General features: G+C 37.0%; 1 protein-coding gene and 1 long non-coding RNA gene across 5 annotated transcripts; both read left to right on the forward strand.

Annotated features, from left to right (window-relative positions):
• The first annotated feature begins 1,205 nt into the window (after window positions 1-1,205).
• On the forward strand, window positions 1,206-17,271 carry LOC139961732 (solute carrier family 35 member G1-like). 3 transcript variants are annotated; one of them, XM_071961168.1, is made up of 2 exons: window positions 1,206-1,939; window positions 14,621-15,495. In XM_071961168.1, exon 2 carries the CDS (start codon window positions 14,971-14,973, stop codon window positions 15,493-15,495), a length of 525 nt encoding a protein of 174 aa, XP_071817269.1. In that variant the 5' UTR covers window positions 1,206-1,939; window positions 14,621-14,970. The 3 variants fall into 3 exon arrangements, 2 of the variants coding, with proteins under 2 accessions (XP_071817269.1, XP_071817268.1); XM_071961167.1 differs by lacking the exon at window positions 14,621-15,495 and adding an exon at window positions 15,577-17,271 and having other exon boundaries at window positions 1,213-1,939; XR_011790973.1 differs by lacking the exons at window positions 1,206-1,939; window positions 14,621-15,495 and adding exons at window positions 13,918-14,166; window positions 15,577-17,271.
• LOC139961990 (uncharacterized) lies at window positions 4,988-10,483 on the forward strand. 2 transcript variants are annotated; one of them, XR_011791116.1, is made up of 3 exons: window positions 4,988-6,081; window positions 6,889-7,103; window positions 9,781-10,483. It is a non-coding gene; the product is annotated as an uncharacterized lncRNA (long non-coding RNA). The 2 variants fall into 2 exon arrangements; XR_011791117.1 differs by having other exon boundaries at window positions 6,892-7,103.
• Window positions 17,272-18,453: the final 1,182 nt, after the last annotated feature.

The following is an 18,453-nucleotide window of genomic DNA, read 5'->3' on the forward strand; positions in this document are numbered from 1 at the left end:
ATATATATATATATATATATATATATATTTGGCTAGTTCTTTCTAGCATCGTAGTGTGAATGACCTTGAAGTCTTTTTGTGGTCACTTTCACTGGTCATTGTGTTTGTGACCAGTGCAGATCAGCTGTTAATGATAGCCACGTTTTAACACTTTGCTGTTGTTGGTTTTATTAAATAGTTCTTTCATTTTGGTGGAACTTTTCACGACATAAATGTCCTTTGAATTTCCTGCCTAGATCAAATGGTTATCCAATATTCCTCAGTCTTATAAGATACATCGAGTAATGCAAAACTCCAAAAGTCGCATAGTAGGATTAGCATTCGGCATAACTTTTTTCTAATAGGGTTGTGAATGAGTGGAATGGTTTGCCTGAGAAAGTTGTACTTGCAAGTAGTGTCAATGGGTTTAAGAATGCTTTGGACAAGCACTTTAAGCATTATAATCGGGTCTGAGTGTTTGTGTCTTCAGTTTTTTTTTTTGCTCTCTCTATAGGGTCCTTGATGGGGACTTAAGTGTCCCTCCTGATCTTTTTTTCTACTAAACTAAACTAGATTGACAGCCTAGGGACGTAGTTCCCATCGTGATTGGGTCTTGGGAGTGCCCTTGGTAGCCAGGCATACCGGGGACAAATGAGGCAAGATGTCTGTATCACATGACTCAGATAATAGTACTCTCTAGTTCCCCTCTGGGACAAACAGGGATGGGTAGGGTTGATTTGGTCCTGAATCTGCCAAACTTGACCTGCCCATGGGGGTTGCTGTTAGCAATTCCCTATAACAACTTCCTGCGTAAATGACACCTGTATAGAGTTTGTACATGAGCAACACAGTAAATTCTTGCATAGCTCCATCCTATGGAAGTTGAGTCTTTGACCCTGCAGACTGTGTAAATGTTCGAATGGACCGTATGCAGAGTCTTCACATAAATGACCGTTATGGCTTCACCCAGTTATTTACGACTAGTCATCGATATGTGTGTATATATATATATATATATATATATATATATATATATATATGTATATATATATCGATATGTGTATATATATACACATATCGATGGTACTATATATATATATATATATATATATATATATATATATATATATATATATATATATATATATATATATTGAACAACATACTGACACAAGGATAGAGGACTGGGCAGTTCGCTGAGATAATGTGTTAAGATCAGGGAGAGTTGCAGCTCCCTGTTTAGATCCGGGACATGCGGCGTGTTCAACGTTCATTGTTCAACTAACAATTGAAATGATAGTTTTGGTTGTCCAGTTTATTATCAAGGAGATCTATAATGTATTACATTTGTCGAGTCGTATCAATCTATACACTCTTATAGATAAATGAGCAACACAATTTGAAGGCATCGGTATATCACTTAATAAAGAGTTTGGTGACACACCGGTCATAGCAGACATATACGTTTATATATATATATACGTGTATACTCCCAATAGACCCGCAAAGAATTATCGATGGAACGCTCTAACAACACCACTATTTGTGCAGGCATGTGTCTAGGCATGTTAACAATTGTGTCACGATATGTTTTTCCATATATATCAACACAACAAGAATCGACTAGTCACTCCTATATAACCCAACATATATGCTGGTACCACAGATTTATAGGCTTGTAAGTCATCATGATATATCTGTGCCGTATTTACCATTTATGTATCCTGCACATGTAACAATACTGTAATGATCTAATTCAAACGAAAGCAATAAAGAACAAAGCGGCAAGAGAATGTGGTTGGCTGTCTCGTATGCGGTGTTGGGCGTGGTTGGGGCCCACACATACCCTACACGTCTCAGTTAAATACAACCCTAACATCGACGCGTGGGATGGAATCAACTGGAAGGCTCACGAAACATCTTCAAGTTTGAGAAACAGGGCTCTGGTCTAGAGAATGAGGTAAGAATGACTTCCATTACGATGCGTTCGAATGTTTTATTTGTGAGGTAGTCTTTAAAATATACGTTTGACTGAAATGGTCACACATTTTTTTTAAAGAATAATTCTAGTCGCAGTCATCTAGTTATGGGGAAGTTTCAATGTTAAGCGCGGAAGTCACATTCCTAATCAGTCGTAGTACATGCAGTCTGACGCTCAACGTGATGAGCCAATGAACTTTGAATGTCTAAAAGTTAACCATGACTATCGTATGGCAGGATAAATCGTACTGTGGCGAATAAAAGAGACATTATAACTATATTAGTCAATATTTTACTACAACGCTATAGGTGAGAGTTTACTCTAGCAATGTTATATACATAACAACAGAGTCATATTGCAACAGTAGCGTGTATATGCCGAGGAGAAATAGAGTAAGCAGTCACCAAATTGTTTTGTCTCTGTTTTATCTTTTGAAAATTTTCAGACTACTTCCCCATTAATATATAGAGCGGATTGCGAGATGGAATAAAGCCATATTTTTACTGGTACTGGTACAAGATTCTTATCAGTTTCACCGTATTAGTTCGAAGAACAAATGGTAAAACCTTTGTGCGAGATGACAGTTGTTGCATGGTAGCTGGTTACCGTGCATCAGTAATTACTACTTTGTGTTCGTAACACGGTAACATACAGGTAGCACTGTAACAACTGCCAAGCTGTTAACTTGCCCCCCCCCCCCCATGTAAGACAAAGAACTGCAAGCATGGAAAGGAGTCTATGAAGATGAGAAAGACGAGATGAAGTAAAGGAGGAACGGTACCGCTTGATCCAGTTCACACCTCTCTTTAAATTACCCCAATTCGTCATACCGAGAACGAAGAAAAGCCATGTTCTGGTATATCTATAAAGGCCTATATGCTTATAGGATAATACGACCAGATACGACTCATTTTAGAATCGCATATTAAAGAACTCGCACTAATTGGTTGGTACAGCAACTACTGTTCATGTCCCCCACAACCGTAAATCAGTAATTACTACTTTGTGTTCGTAACACGGTAACATGTGTTACATGTATCTCAAGTAGTTACTGTACTATAGCTCGGGTGCTGCCGTGGTCTTACAAAACCGAACGATTCCAAATAACTGATGGACAGACAAAGAAATACATATAACATGTTTTCCGTTACTCGCTGTCGATTTGTTGAAGTGGATGAGTCGGTTTCCTATGTAATTAATTACGTGACGTAAGGTTTATACCTAAGGAATTGTATAAATCTCGTACAGATATCAAAAATGATATCAACGAATTAGAATGATGATACCAAAAATGTTTTTTTTTCATTCAGAAATAAAGACGTTACATTTGTGGTAGTTATTTTTTTTAAGCGCATGGTTACGTTAATAGCTCATACATCGTAACTTACGTTAAGTCGAAAGGAACTCATTTGTTACAATTTGCAGCATATAGAATAAAGCGAGAACATGATACCAAACGGGGTAACTGGGCACTTGTAACTTGCTTCCTGCTAACCGGTCATAATGCGATAGTTCTAAAATTACATTCACCACGAGAAATGTCACTTGGGGCGACAGGGTCCACAAATAGGCTTTATTTCTCATATGTGAAGGGCCATATCACATTCAAATTATGAATAGCATGTTTATAGCAATTTAATACAGTATTTGGTGTCAAAGTCAGGAAATCGTGACCAAAGCGCATGTGTCGGAAAACAGTCATTTATGAGCGCTATTATATTGACAGTATCACGTAAAAACGGCTATGTGCCTATTTTACCCCACCACTTTTAGCACTAGCGACCTTGCAAAAACAGGGTAAATAGTTCCTGCAATACGTCCTAAAATGCTTCCTACTAAACGTCCTAAAATGGAATAGAGTTATTTATGTATGATGTATATACACAGCATGACGTACGCGTCCAAAGGGCTAGGCCAATTCCAAACACCTCTGCCAATGCTAAATTAGATAAATATTCGTCATAAAACAGATCAATATATCCGTGATACCAGTTGGCCTATTTATGAATGACTTACTTCATCATCTTCTACCCCACCAAATACTCACTAATATAGGTCATACAATGCTTCCTATTATACGTCCTTCAATGCTTCCTATGATACGTCTACAATGCTTCCTAAAATGCTTCCTATTATACGAACTTCAATGCTTCCTAAAATGCTTCCAATTATACGTCCTATCGTTCTTCCTACAATGCTTCCTATTATACCGTCCTACAATGCTTCCTTTAATTCTCCCCAAAATGCTTCCTAATATGCTTCCTATTATACAATGCTGCCTATTATACGACCTACATTGCTTCCTATTATACGTTATACAATGCTTCCTTAAATGCATCCTATTGTACTTCCAACAGTGCTTCCTAAAATGCTTGCTTTTATACGTTCTACAATGCTTCCTATTAACGTCCCACAATACTTCCTAAAATTATCCTATTACGCTTTATTATTATTTGTATCATTTAACATATATACATCGTGACACTGTGTTTATGTGCTTTAACTATGCACAATATGTTTGATATATATATATATATATATATATATATATATATATATATATATATATATATATATATATATATATATATATATATATATATATATATATATATATATATATATATATATGGTAGCTGAAGAATGCAAATCCAGCAGCCCGTCTTTTCTGTACGTCTAATGTGTAATTATGCTGGCACATAATAAAAACGCTTTTCATTTTCAAGACTGTCAATTTTCAAAGATAACAAATATGACAATTTGTCTATTCTGAAACCTGTTACTACACGTTCCTAAGGGAGCATGATGTTACTATTTGGCAAGATGTTAAGATAAAAACAGGCTTTTAACTTTGAACAACTGCAGAGAGTTACGGATTCGTCAGTTGAATAGAACAACAAACCAAGCTACTCCGACGACAATACACGCACTGTATATAAATAAACTGCATAGACTTTGATACGGTTTTCGCCCACACGTGAGTTCTCGACCAAGAACGCAATAGGCTCATAATAATTCGGTAAGTGCATATACACTGAAAAAATAAACTAGTCAATATTGCCACGGACTAACGTTAAAATAGTCTGTAACGTTAGTCAATGCACACGGACTTGCAAAAATCTTCGTTTCATCGGTGCTTCTTAGTCAGTTTACACTGACTAAGGAAAATATAATCGCAGCTTAGTCGGTGGCGACGGACTAAGGTATATTAACCCATGGACTAAGAACGATACGGACACCCGATTTACGCCATAAGCGTAGCTTAGTCGGTGTCGACGGACTAATGTATTTTAACCCAATTCGATTCACCTCAATTTGGAAACCGAGAGGCAACGGCAGCTTGCTGGACTTGGCATAGTTTCATACGATCACTCTAAGCAACTTTCAACCGTAAATCACCCAAGAAGGTCTTTAGAAGAATGGAGGTATTAACTGCCATCATCGGCCTACCTGTTATTCCTTTAACTTGAAGGTAAAATTAAAGTTAATTGTTAGGCCACTGGCACTAGTACTGTATTATGGTTAGTGTAACGCTACCGTTGTCACGCTGGCCTTTCGCAATACACAAGTGCAATGACAGTGAGTAGCCTATAGGCTTCTACTGGGTACTGCAGTGCATTCTCAACACTAAAGTGTGCATTCTAAACACAAATTAACAATGTGTTATGTGTGTATTGGGCTAGATTGAACAGTGGCACATAATCTGCTAATTTATTCCCAAACAAATGCTGGAACTATAAGTCTCAATAGTTTATTTGAAGTCTACACTCATTTGGTAAAGATTTCCTGTAATTTCCCATGTGAATCTAAATGGGTAGGCTTTGTGATATTGAATAAGCAAGGCTAGACCTTCAAACGTACAGTCACAGTAGGCTGAACAAATTATGTTGGCTAGTCAACGGTAATATATGTTGCGAGCAGTCAGGATGCACGCTTCAGTTCTATTTAACCTTTTCATTTATCATTTTTTAGTATTTAATTTCCGGTCACGCGTAGGAAACAATTGCGACATTCCTTCACGGTCGACTTGTTTACTGTAAGAAGTATTAACCGTTTTTTCTCAGGAAGGCTTGATAGTCTGAAGTTATTATAACATGTGCTTTTAGTACACTGCCAAAAGAGTAAGTTGTTGTATTTGTATTGATATTTTATGTAGAAGTAACGGAAAATTTAGTATGTTTAGTTTGGTCTAATTGCACGTTTTTTTTTTCTGTCCAATGTAGTGCAGGGTTCACTTGCGCGAATTCAAATTATTCTGTTTATGTATATGTATATGCATCGATTCGTAGATTATGTTTTTTGACATTTATTTGTAATTCAAGCATATCTGTTTAGTAGCCAAGTTTAAAGGTTAAGATTAATTAGTTTTCTCTTTTTGATCCTAGATTGAATGAAACTCATTGACGTAAATAATAGATCAGATCATGAAGATGATACAGTATAACGCATTTGCTAAAACTCTGGGTATTCTCTAGTCTTCGCCGGTCCATTATATACTTTAGTTCTACTAGTAAGACTAAATCAAAACGACCGAAAGACAAACTTAGTGTAACAAAGTACTGCTTCTTCTGTAGCCTAGGTCTAAACAGGCTTGTTATGTGAGTAAGCAAAATAACAACTAAAAACGATTAGGCCTATAAATAAGTTGGCTCAGGGCACCTCTGTTTCTAAAATTTTATATTTTTAAAGATCATAAAAACAAACAAAGGTTTAGCCCATGTTTTATTATCTCTGTATTCTGGGCATTTGATTCTGGTTGCAATGGTGATGACACTCTCGTTCAAATTTTCAGCTTTATACAGTCTGCTTTAAACTTTGGGATTGTTTTTTGAGACTATAGTGGAAGCAAATCTCACATAACTTTGTGGTAACAACTTTATTTAATTTTTTGTTCAAATGATGAATACTTTGCTGTTTCTTTTTTCCAGCAGGAATTGAAAAGCCAAATATCTAAGTCAAGGGTGAGGTTTCCTGTGATGTACGACACCAGTGTGGAGACAACAACAGAAGAGGAGAACTGTGTTATATATGGCTTAAAGACATGTTTTAAGATGATATATTGATACCCTTCGCAGAACAAAGGAGTTTATCCAAGAGTCCAAAAAGCAAAGGAACAAGTACCATAGAGAAAAAAGATGGAAGAGTGAGTTTAACTATTGTACCCAACTGTTTAATGATATTAAAGATACTTTTCATAACCTGTTTAAAAAAAAAAAACAGTCTAGTATATCATTTACGTGCAAGCTTCATAAGTTTGGTCAAATTTTCACTGATCTGTAGAGCGGGAGTCCAGAGGGTTTGGTTAGCTGGGAAGGTAACCAATTGCCTGGTACATCACAATGTTCGCAATGCATTCCTGTATATGAAACCTGACGACTGGCAAACCGACTGTGGTGGATGTGGCTGGGAGAGCAATTTTAAAGTCACCTCATAGCTAACCTAGATCAGCTTTCATGGTAACCACATCAAAGTAAGAACAATGTGTCAGGTATGGCCCCAAGAGCAACAAATGGCCATTGCCAGTAATTATTGGTGGTGGGGTACCCCTGCCAGTGATCAACAATTGACCCCTCACGGCTGACCTAGGTCAGCTCATGAGGTAACCACTTGAAACCTACTGGAAAATGTTGGTTAGGACTTCAGATACAAGGGATGGGCATTGCCAGTAATTTTTATTGGTGGGGTACCCCTGCCAGAAGACCCCCAATATGCCCATCCCCTCATTGACCTAGGTGAGCTCATGATTTGACCAGTTGAAACCTACAAAAAAGGGGGGGGGGCATTTTGGGGGTCTACTGGCAGGGGTACCCCACCAATAAAAATTACTGGCAATGCCCATCAGTTGTATCTGAAGTCCTAACCAACATTTTCCAGTAGGTTTCAAGTGGTTACCTCATGAGCTGACCTAGGTCAGCCTTGAGGGGTCAATTGTTGATCACTGGCAGGGGTACCCCACCACCAATAATTACTGGCAATGGCCATTTGTTGCTCTTGGGGCCATACCTGACACATTGTACTTACTTTGATGTGTTACCATGAAAACTGATCTTGGTTAGCTATGAGGTGACTTTAAAATTGCTCTCCCAGCCACACCCACCACAGTCGGTTTGCAAGTCGTCTGGTTTCATATACAGGAATGCACTGTGAACATTGTGATGTACAAGGCAATTGGTTACCTTCCCAGCTAACCAAACCCTCTGGGCTCCCGGTCTATTGGGATCATTATTAACATGATTAACATAATTATTACGCTTTGAAAAATAACTTGGTGTTATGCTGTGCAAAGCTAATAATTATTTGGTAAAGCTGCTATTCCTGGCTTATAATTTGAGGTAGCGTTGTGCGGTAGTCGGATTTCACACAACCGGTAGTGTTGCAACATGAATACCGGTATCGTAACTACAACCGGTATTTTCCTCAACTTTCATCTACGGTTCAACGCACTTAGTTACGAGACTGTCAATGTCATTCATTCAATATGCATAGCCTAGGCTATGTACATACTCTTACACGCACGATTATAAAAAAATAAAATAAAAAAAATAACACGCTATATTAGGGCCTTTGTTTTTTAACATACACTTCCAAAAAGAAAAGCACAAACCTTGGAAAAAAGCAACCCACACCATCCTTCATTCATACTCGACGTACGCTATTAGATTAACACGTTCGCACGTGGATTAAACTTGTAATCCGTACACAAACATAAATTGGGAGTTCCCCACTATTCCATGATATTGGAATAGGGCAACCCCTTCAAGTTCAAAAGTTCACAATGAAAAGTTTTTAACGATCAACAAGTAACCACGTGTTTGGAACTTCAGACAATAAGAATATAACATAGGGGCTACGTAAATACGGGATTATAAACTACATACATAAGAATAGTATAGATTTATTTATATCGTTAATCGGCTGTTGTTTACTCCAGGAAATATACTTTGAATACGTGCAATATCAATCTTTCGTACAAAAGTTCTAAAAATTAAAAAAAAGTAGCGAAAGATAAATATAAATGACATCGTGGAACCCCCCGCATTAATAAACGAATCCATTTCATTACAGCATCAAATCTCAAGTACTGCACTGCTGTGTACCAGTACCGTACCCTAGGCTATAATAATACTGTATACAGTCCTGTGCGAAGATGGATTTAAACTGGATATACTCCCTGCGGTTTTGGCTCAAAATTTATAAAATCGTTAAAATTATTATAACAAAATGAGGTGAAATGCATAAGGGTAAGATTTTGTACATGGGAACCTTGACAATCATCGTTTGAAGGAAGAATAACTAACGAAAATTCAGAATAACTTTGAGGTCCCGTAACATGTTGAGCGCAAGTAACGTTCGATATTTTGTGTAGCCTAGGTCCAAATTACTACGTGAAAAGTTGATTTGTTAATATATAGGTCTAGGCCAGTACGTTGATCAGATATTATTCAAACTAAGAACACAGAAACCAGAAAAAAATCGTGTTTGTTTTCTTTATTTCAAATAGTAACACGTAGATATTTTAATTATGTCCGGGATTCCCGGGAATGATACCGAAACGAATGTAATAACCGGTTGTTTTCCCAATACCGGTAGTAGTTACACATTGCACTGTGATCGGGATTAGTCAATACCGGGATCGGGATACCGGGATTTACTTGACTACCGGGATCCCGCACAACCCTAATTTGAGGGACCTAGATTTAAATGTATACCTCCCAATATGTTATAAAATTTTAATGTAAATGTATGTTTATGATAATGTGAGCTATCATATGCTATATCTGTATCTGTGCTTACATGTATATCATATTTTCTGTTCACAGGTCAATAATGGTGCAGATTTTGGCTTTCTGAAGACAAGTGGGAGGCCATTTGTAGTTAAGAGAAACACTCTTTGTTCGTGAAGACTTAACTGGTGTCGATTTGGGGTACCACTTTAAAACGAAAGTCATGAGGAACCCTTGCCCAAGATTCAACTTTGCATTATTGTGCAGTGCTATACTTTTGCGATTCATGTTTGATCCATTAACTTGTCTTAACTTTGTTGGAATAAAATCATATTTTCAGATTTTTGTTTACAGTGATTTCTTCTCTATCTGTCGAAAGTCAGCCTTTGTAGACATCAGAAGTTTTATCAGAAATAAATACTGCCAACGTACACATTATTTGTGTTTCTTCTGCTCTCTTTTCTTTCAGTGATGCTAGTCAGTGAAACTAGTCGGGTTTAATTCTTTCAGTGATTCTAGTCAGTGCAACTAGTCAGTCGATACCGACTAAGAAAGGTTAGTCGGGAGAGGCACCATCCTGACTAATGTAAAACCTGCTATAAACTAGTCGGTGGCTCATATAAATTAGTCGGTAAAGACCGACTAATGTCACCAACTAATGTAACTGACTAATATACATTTACCGACTAAGAAATTGTTGATCGACTAAGCTGACGGACTAAGATGACCGACTAAGAAATCCAACTGACTAAGGAATAAATTAGTCGGTATAACAACTGACTAAGGCTATGCTAGTCGGGAGAGGCACCAGATGGACTAACGCTATGTTAGTCGGTGAACCAATTTAAGTTTTACTATATATAGTAAAATTTAGTTATCGCTTAAGAAATTTATTAAGAAAAATTATTATTATTAAAATCATCATCATCGTCGTCGACGTCGTCGTCATCATCATCATCATCATCCGAGTATTTCAGAGTCTCCAGTGGTTTCCGTCAAGGGTGCCCTCTTAGCCATATTTATCTATCACTTGCTCTGAGATTTTTTTTTGCCCTTCATTAAGTCAAGTCTTAACATTCTTGGTATCGTTATTGCTAATGCTGTTTTAACAAATTCGACCTATGCTGATGTCACGGTGGTGATGACTAATGGCTAAATGAAGGATATTTCGGAAACATTGAAAATACTTGAAGAGTTTGCAAATTTCTGGTTGAAAAGTAAACTAGGACAAATCTTGCATTATTCACCCTTGGACCTTTGTTTTCGACCCCACCACGTTATTTTCGCAATTTAAAGTTAGTTATTAGCGACGAATCTGTCAATTATTTAGGTATTTCTTTTACTCATCACCAAGAAGACTTCTATATGTTGAACCATGTTCCCAAGCTGTCTCGTATTAAAAGTATTTTTAAACTCTGGTCTTCCAGAGATCTTCCGCCCATGGGGAAAATTGTTCTCATTAAACGTTTATTATTTCACAACTTGTCTATTTATTTACCGTTTTACCAAATCCGAGTACACATTTTTTTTTTTAAGTTGAAAGTCTTCTTTTGTTGTTTATTTGGTTTCAACCCAAACAAAGTAAAGAGAATCGTTTTGGTTAATGATAAATCCAAAGAGGCCTGAATATGATTGACGTAAGGTCTTTTACAACAAGTTTAAAGTGTAAGTGGGTTCAACTGTATCTTGATGAAAATAAAGTTTTATGGAAAGTTTTATTTTACGAAGGAGTTAAGACGTATGGAAAAGGATATTTATTTAAATGCAACTTTTATCAAAATGACATCAATATCTCAAATAATTGTATTCGTGATGTGTGTTACGCGTGGTCGGATTTTAACTACAGACCCCCAGATAAATACGGTGACCAATTTACTTTAAATAATTCCTTCCTCAAAATTTGATAATAAGCTCCTTTTTTTTTCAAATATTCTCAAACAAAAAGGTGCTTTTCGAGTTCTCGACTTTTTCGGCAATATTGGAAATGCTATTGGTTTTGATAGTTTTTGTACTAAGTTCGATCTGGATCATTTCCTTTTGTACTTTTTACTTCGGAATTTTGTCGGTGATTCCAAGCCCTTGGAAAGAATATGTAATTCAAGCTCACAACCCAAATGGTAATGAGCAACGCCTTGTAAAAGGATATTACGTCACCCAAAGTAACAAAATATATCTACAAGTATCGTATTGAGAAAAAATCACAACAACTAGCAGCAATCCAGAAATGGCAAGAAATTGATAGCAAGACGTATGACTGGGAAAGAATTTTTGAGTTACCTTATCTGGCTGTACGAGATACCAAAACACATGCCTTCAGTTCAGTGTCTTGCATAGAATACTTAGTTCCAACATGTTTTTATTTGAGATCAATGTAAAGGATAGCTCGCTATATTTACATTTTGTCAGAAAGGAATAAATTAAACACTAGAGCATTTGCTTTGAGAATGTGATATTGTTAAAACCTTCTGGTTAGAGTCTTATAACCTCTGCTGCCTGAAGTGTAACTTTGATATTAACTATATATGATCACGTTATGTTTGTTCATATCGACGAAGCTAAACATCCAATTTACTTTTATCATTTACATGCAAAGTATTCTGTCTTCAGTTGCAAATTAAATTATATTGCATTTTACTACAAACTCAAATATTAGTTACAGGTAGAATATTACATACTTGAATGTCGTAGTACACTCTTAAACGACATGTTCAATGATTGAATGTATCAATTACTTTATAATTTTGTTATTATCATCATCATTGTCATCGTCATCGTCATTGTCATCAACGTCGTCATCATCATCATCATCATCATCATCATCATCATCATCGTAGTTATTGTCCTCGTCGTCGTCAGCAGCAGCAGCATCATCATCGTCGTCGTCGTCGTCATCATCATCATCATCATCATCGTAGTTATTGTCCTCGTCGTCGTCAGCAGCAGCAGCATCATCATCATCATCATCATCATCGTAGTTATTGTCCTCGTCGTCGTCAGCAGCAGCAGCATCATCGTCGTCGTCGTCGTCGTCATCATAATCATCATCATCGTTGTCGTTATTGTCCTCGTCGTCGTCGTCGTCATCATCATCATCATCATCATCGTAGTTATTGTCCTCGTCGTCGTCAGCAGCAGCAGCATCATCGTCGTCGTCGTCGTCGTCGTCATCATAATCATCATCATCGTTGTCGTTATTGTCCTCGTCGTCGTCGTCGTCATCATCATCATCATCATCATCGTAGTTATTGTCCTCGTCGTCGTCAGCAGCAGCAGCATCATCATCATCGTCATCGTCGTCGTCGTCATCATCATCATCATCTTCATAACCATCATAACTTGTCAGTATAGATGTTCAAAGACGACAGAAAATTAGATTTGTTACATCATAGTATAAATTAGTCAGCAGTCCATAGCCCTTCTGGTGACCAAGGTACTCAGCTTTAAAAAAAAGTAAGCATTCTATGGAATGGTCTTTTAAGGTTGAATCGATGGTGACCTCAGCTCCTTGGTTTACACTTAACGTTATAATGTTAATCCTTTGTTTTTGTTTTTCAAATCTAATAACTCTTATAATTCTAAAACATTTTCTTTTGAATTCATGTGTACAACAACAGAGCCCTCTTGAGTGACAATCATCACAATTTTTTGGGGACAAATATGTAATGATTGTACGTGTAACCTGAGATCCTTACAGTACTATAGTGTTCCTCCTGTTGTGTTCTGTATCCGACGAACTAACTTTACGGTTTGCTGGCCAAATGACAAACACTTTAACCGATGAGCCAAATATGGTTTGATGGGGCCATTGCCCATATATTAAAGGGCAGCAATGAAGGACAAAATGCAGACTGATACAAGTATATTGTACGGTCTTCAGTGATAACAAAATTAATTTTGTGACTTAATTCAGAGTCATCCATTCAGCCGTTGTCTATACAACCATTTCGTTAATGAATTTGCAGACTTATTAAAATACAAATACTGGTATAGACTACGTGGGTTCATGTTACTCTTGTAACTGGGTGGTTGTCACCCTACCTGCATTATCGATAATTAATTATAATTATAATGAATGATATCTGTACTGTATTCATTGCAAACAGGTTTGCCATCTTTGTGTTTGCTCGCTAAATATTCGATCCGTTTATTGATTGAAACTTTTAACATGTCAAACAATATAGATATATATATATATCATTTATATCACGCAATTAGCATTCGTTAGCTGCTATTGCAAGGCTTTTGATTCCCGGTTTAAAGTGTAGGCTTATGCCCATATATATGTTTATATATAGGACTGCACACGGTTCATTGAATAGGCCTACTTCTGATACGGAATCAGTGATCATGTGACATGGCCTGACTTGGATGTTTTATTGATATGATTATATGCAACGAAGATTTATCTGTACTTTATGTATAGTCATTTCTATTCGACGGAGGCATCAAATCACGACAATAACAAAAACTCTCTCGGAACTGGTTAGTATATATAGTCTATATATTCTTTATTGTGAAAGAATATGTCCGTATATGAAATGCCGTAGGCTCCACGTTATAGGCATAGGCCTATATGATTTATGTTAGTGAAATGTTAAACTTAGCGACGGGTTAAATACTATTAGCCTCATTTCAATCGATAACATAAATGGCATAAGTCTATATATAATTACATGGTGGACGCTTTAAACTCTGTATGGAATCGGAAGAGTTACACATATATATATAATATATATGCGGGAAAAGATTCATTCCCATTGTAAACTTAACTTGCGGTAGGCTATGGGACATGCGTACGAATTGCGACCATGGAGAAAACTATGCCTGTTCAATTTGTATAAGATTTTGTGTAGAATCAGTCTTTCAAAATCTTGATTCTCATGATGCAGATACAATGGACAAATCATATTCATGATTTTTGTACTGATTTTTGTAGACTAGACGTTAAAGCGTATCAAATTCCGCGGTGAAATAACGCCTGGTAAATTCTTGGCTCGTATACTATTGATGACTATTCTTGTTTTTTAAACACGTCTTCTCTGGTGGTGTATTTTTGATGGTTTTCCGTATGCATTACATATACTTTTAAGGACACGAGGGTTGAAAGAGTGTTGTGGTTTATACCGAATGGACGCTATATAAAGCGCTTCTTTCAATAACAAACTATCATCATTCTATCATATAATTAAAATTTCTCACACGCGACAGACACATATTGGAAAAGCAAATTTAAAATATTTGGCACCTTAAGAGTGACTGAATGGGCTGTGAGCACCGGCCGCAAATATGTATATTATTGAGCCTCCTCCTCGCTGTATTCTTACTTTACCTATATGTAAACTTCATGTGCAATGTTTATTAATCAATAATAATAATGATGATGATGATGATGATGATGATGATGATGATGATGATGATGATGATGATGATGATGATGATGATGATGATGATGATGATGATGATGATGATGATGATGATGATGATGATGATGATGATGATGATGATGATGATGATGATGATGATGAGGATGAGGATACGGATGAGGATGAGGATGAGGATGAGGATGAGGATGAGGATGAGGATGAGGATGATGATGATGATGATGATGATGATGATGATGATGATGATGATGATGATGATGATGATGATGATGATGATGATGATGATGATGATGATGATGATGATGATGATGATGATGATGATGATGATGATGATGATGATGATGATGATGATGATGATGATGATGATGATGATGATGATGATGATGATGATGATGATGATGATGATGATGATGATAATTGTTATTATTAATATTATTACTATGCTGCCTGTATATTGGTATAGCCTTACCTTTCTCTATTATACCTATGTGTCTGTATATTTGATCAACAGATGTTCCACAATGGCGTGTGATGATGTTATAGAGAGTTTGTTTTATGAGCAAAGAGGATTATACTTTGCATTGCTCTCCGGATTCCTATTTGCCTCACAAGGCCTCGGAGCCAATTTACTTTCGGCGGAAAATATATCTCCGTGGTTTATGTGCTTTATGTACAACGTTTTGAACGCCTTTGCGATTCCTTGGATCAATTGGAGAGAAGCTGAACAATTTACTGGAAAGGAAACAGTTCTTTTATTCGCAGCTGGTTTATTTGATATTGGAAATTTCGGTTTTGCCTTGATGGCATATTCCTATACAACCTTAGGGAATGCCAGTGCGATTCTATTAAGCAAACCTCTATGGTGTGCTCTATGTGCAGCCGTTTTCTTAGGGGAATCGTTCTCAATATTGGACGCCATTTTAATTGCACTCGATCTTTTGGGCGTTGTACTCGTTTCGAGACCGCCATTTATCTTCGGGTCAGAGGTCAATGAAAGCACCCCTACAAATTTTCTAGGGTCTGTATGTGCACTGTTAGGAGCCTTTTGCGGGGGAGGTCAATTTGTCACAATACGTTCTTTAACTGTGAGAAAGTCTTTCGACAGATATCTACTATTTTTAGTGAAATGTACCATCGGTTTTCCATTTTTCGTAGTAATGGTCTGCGTTCATCACACTGGATATGAAACGATGCGAACGGTTGACCAATGGAGTTATTTAGCACTCGCCTGCTTCTCTGGTATAGCTGCTTCGTTATTTACGTATATGGCTTTGGAATCACGTGACGCGAAAACGGTATCCCTATTGGCTACTGTGCAAGTGATCGTGGCCTATTTGTTGCAAAGCTTCATCGTTCAGTCAAAAGTCGATTTACTAACGATAGTTGGCGCTATACTTATTACAGTGTCGCCAGTGGCATATATAATCAAAAGCGTGATGATCGAACGTTGCACCTCGACGAACATGAACTCGCCGGAGATATAATTTCTGGGTCGAAGGTTAAAAGTCCAGGAGAAGATCTAACAGTTATACCATACCATCTGGGCAGTTTAACCATTGTCGGGTAACGTCTCAAAGTGGACCAACTGAACTGATTTTTTCTTCTAGTTTACAGTTATCATCGTTACGTTTGATGCTTGCATGTTGGCGAGGATAACATACACTACTGATGGTTTAAATATCAGGAGCATCGAAGGTGATTTAAGGCATTCCAAACATGCGTTGGTGAAAACATTCCGTAATGAGGGCTTGATCATAAATGGGGTTAGATATGTCATTCGAAAACTTTGATCGATAGGCTCTAGCGACCTTGAAAAGTGACGATTTGGACGCGTTAAGTCAATGGAGCAACTAATATAATTTGATGCATTACTATCATCTGATCATGACGAGTAGACAGACGGCGTAACAGCGACGAGGAAAAGTGGTGGCGCTGTTCGTGAATAGCTTGCATTGTCATACTAAACTAACAAGACGTAACGAGAGTTGCGCCCACGTGTGTTTTCTATGCAGTTCGGAAGTAAACAACTATATATAGTATTCATTTAACACAATACCTGACATAACGATATAACTATTCCCATACTCAACTTTTCTGGGCATCCATTATTACATTTGTGACATTTACGATGCGTTATGATTAGTATATAGTTTCTTGTTGGTTGTATGTATAATCTCGTATACCACTCTAACCACCCCCTCCCCCCCCCCCCAAAAAAAAATAATAATAATAATAATAATGAAAACAGAAATGGGGAATGCAAGCACTTCATTTTGATATTTTAGTCGACTCATTGCCAATTCTTTTTCCTGTTTTGAGTCTAGTCATTTACTCGAGTCACTGTAATATTTTAAAAAATTCGAACATCCCTGTTCGAGTCATGTCGCGTTCAGCAATTATGACTTGTTACTACATCATATTGCAAATGATGAGGAACAATAACAATGTGCAGTGGTAAATGCATGTTAATATAACAAGAGAAATGTTTCCACTATTAATAATTGGCTTAAGAATACGTCACGATTAAAATAAAAGGGATTGGGCAGTATAATATAATTGCTCAAGTTATGTCGATTTCAGTAAAGCGTTAAATAAATGCGTTACAATGTATCGCAGTCGTGTTACGTTTCGTTGTTTTATATCAGCGTTTTGCGTCCTTTTCTATGATTTTTCTCAACCTCACTGACTCCACTATGCCATAACGACATAAATAACTAGCTTATCTATTTAAATCTTACTTCAAATGGTGGCATAAAAGTCGAAAAATGTGCAACTTTCAACTTTGTTTTTCTCCAAGATTTTTTCCGTTGGGATCCCAATAAACCTCGCCAATAATATGAATATTTAAACACTACGAACGTCCTTGACCAATACGTAATATAACACTATGCTTGATTTGTGTACAGTCTATATGGCAGTGATACCAGGGAGTTCCATAACAACTCCCTGGTTGTACCATCGCAAAGTCTTGAATCTATTTTTAGCATGATTGGTTGAATTCAAACTAATGGGTTTGGGGGAACTGTATGCGATTAACTTTAAATGTAGAATTTTTGTCGTGGCCAATTTTCTCATTACCTGCAAATATCCTCAATTACTCGCCAATTAACGTTGTTGGCAGTGAGAAACTTGGCTAATATCTTAGTTTGCTGTTTTGTGATTGACATATGTAAACAAACTCGATGGACTTGTCAAAAAAGTAGAAAACGGCGACCAAACGCAAAATGCTGCTTTAAGCAGCAAAGGCTGAGGACTACCCCTCATGCATGGTGCCTGGCTTACAGAAGTCCGATTCGATGTTAAATACCACTGGTGATTCCTAAGGTCAGAATTATGATTGCACGCGAAAGTATAGAACTTTTTGCATCTTTGGCTCCTCTTGAATGAA

This window comes from Apostichopus japonicus, chromosome 20, assembly GCF_037975245.1.
Source record: "Apostichopus japonicus isolate 1M-3 chromosome 20, ASM3797524v1, whole genome shotgun sequence".
In the NCBI taxonomy this organism is placed as follows: Eukaryota; Metazoa; Echinodermata; class Holothuroidea; order Aspidochirotida; family Stichopodidae; genus Apostichopus; species Apostichopus japonicus.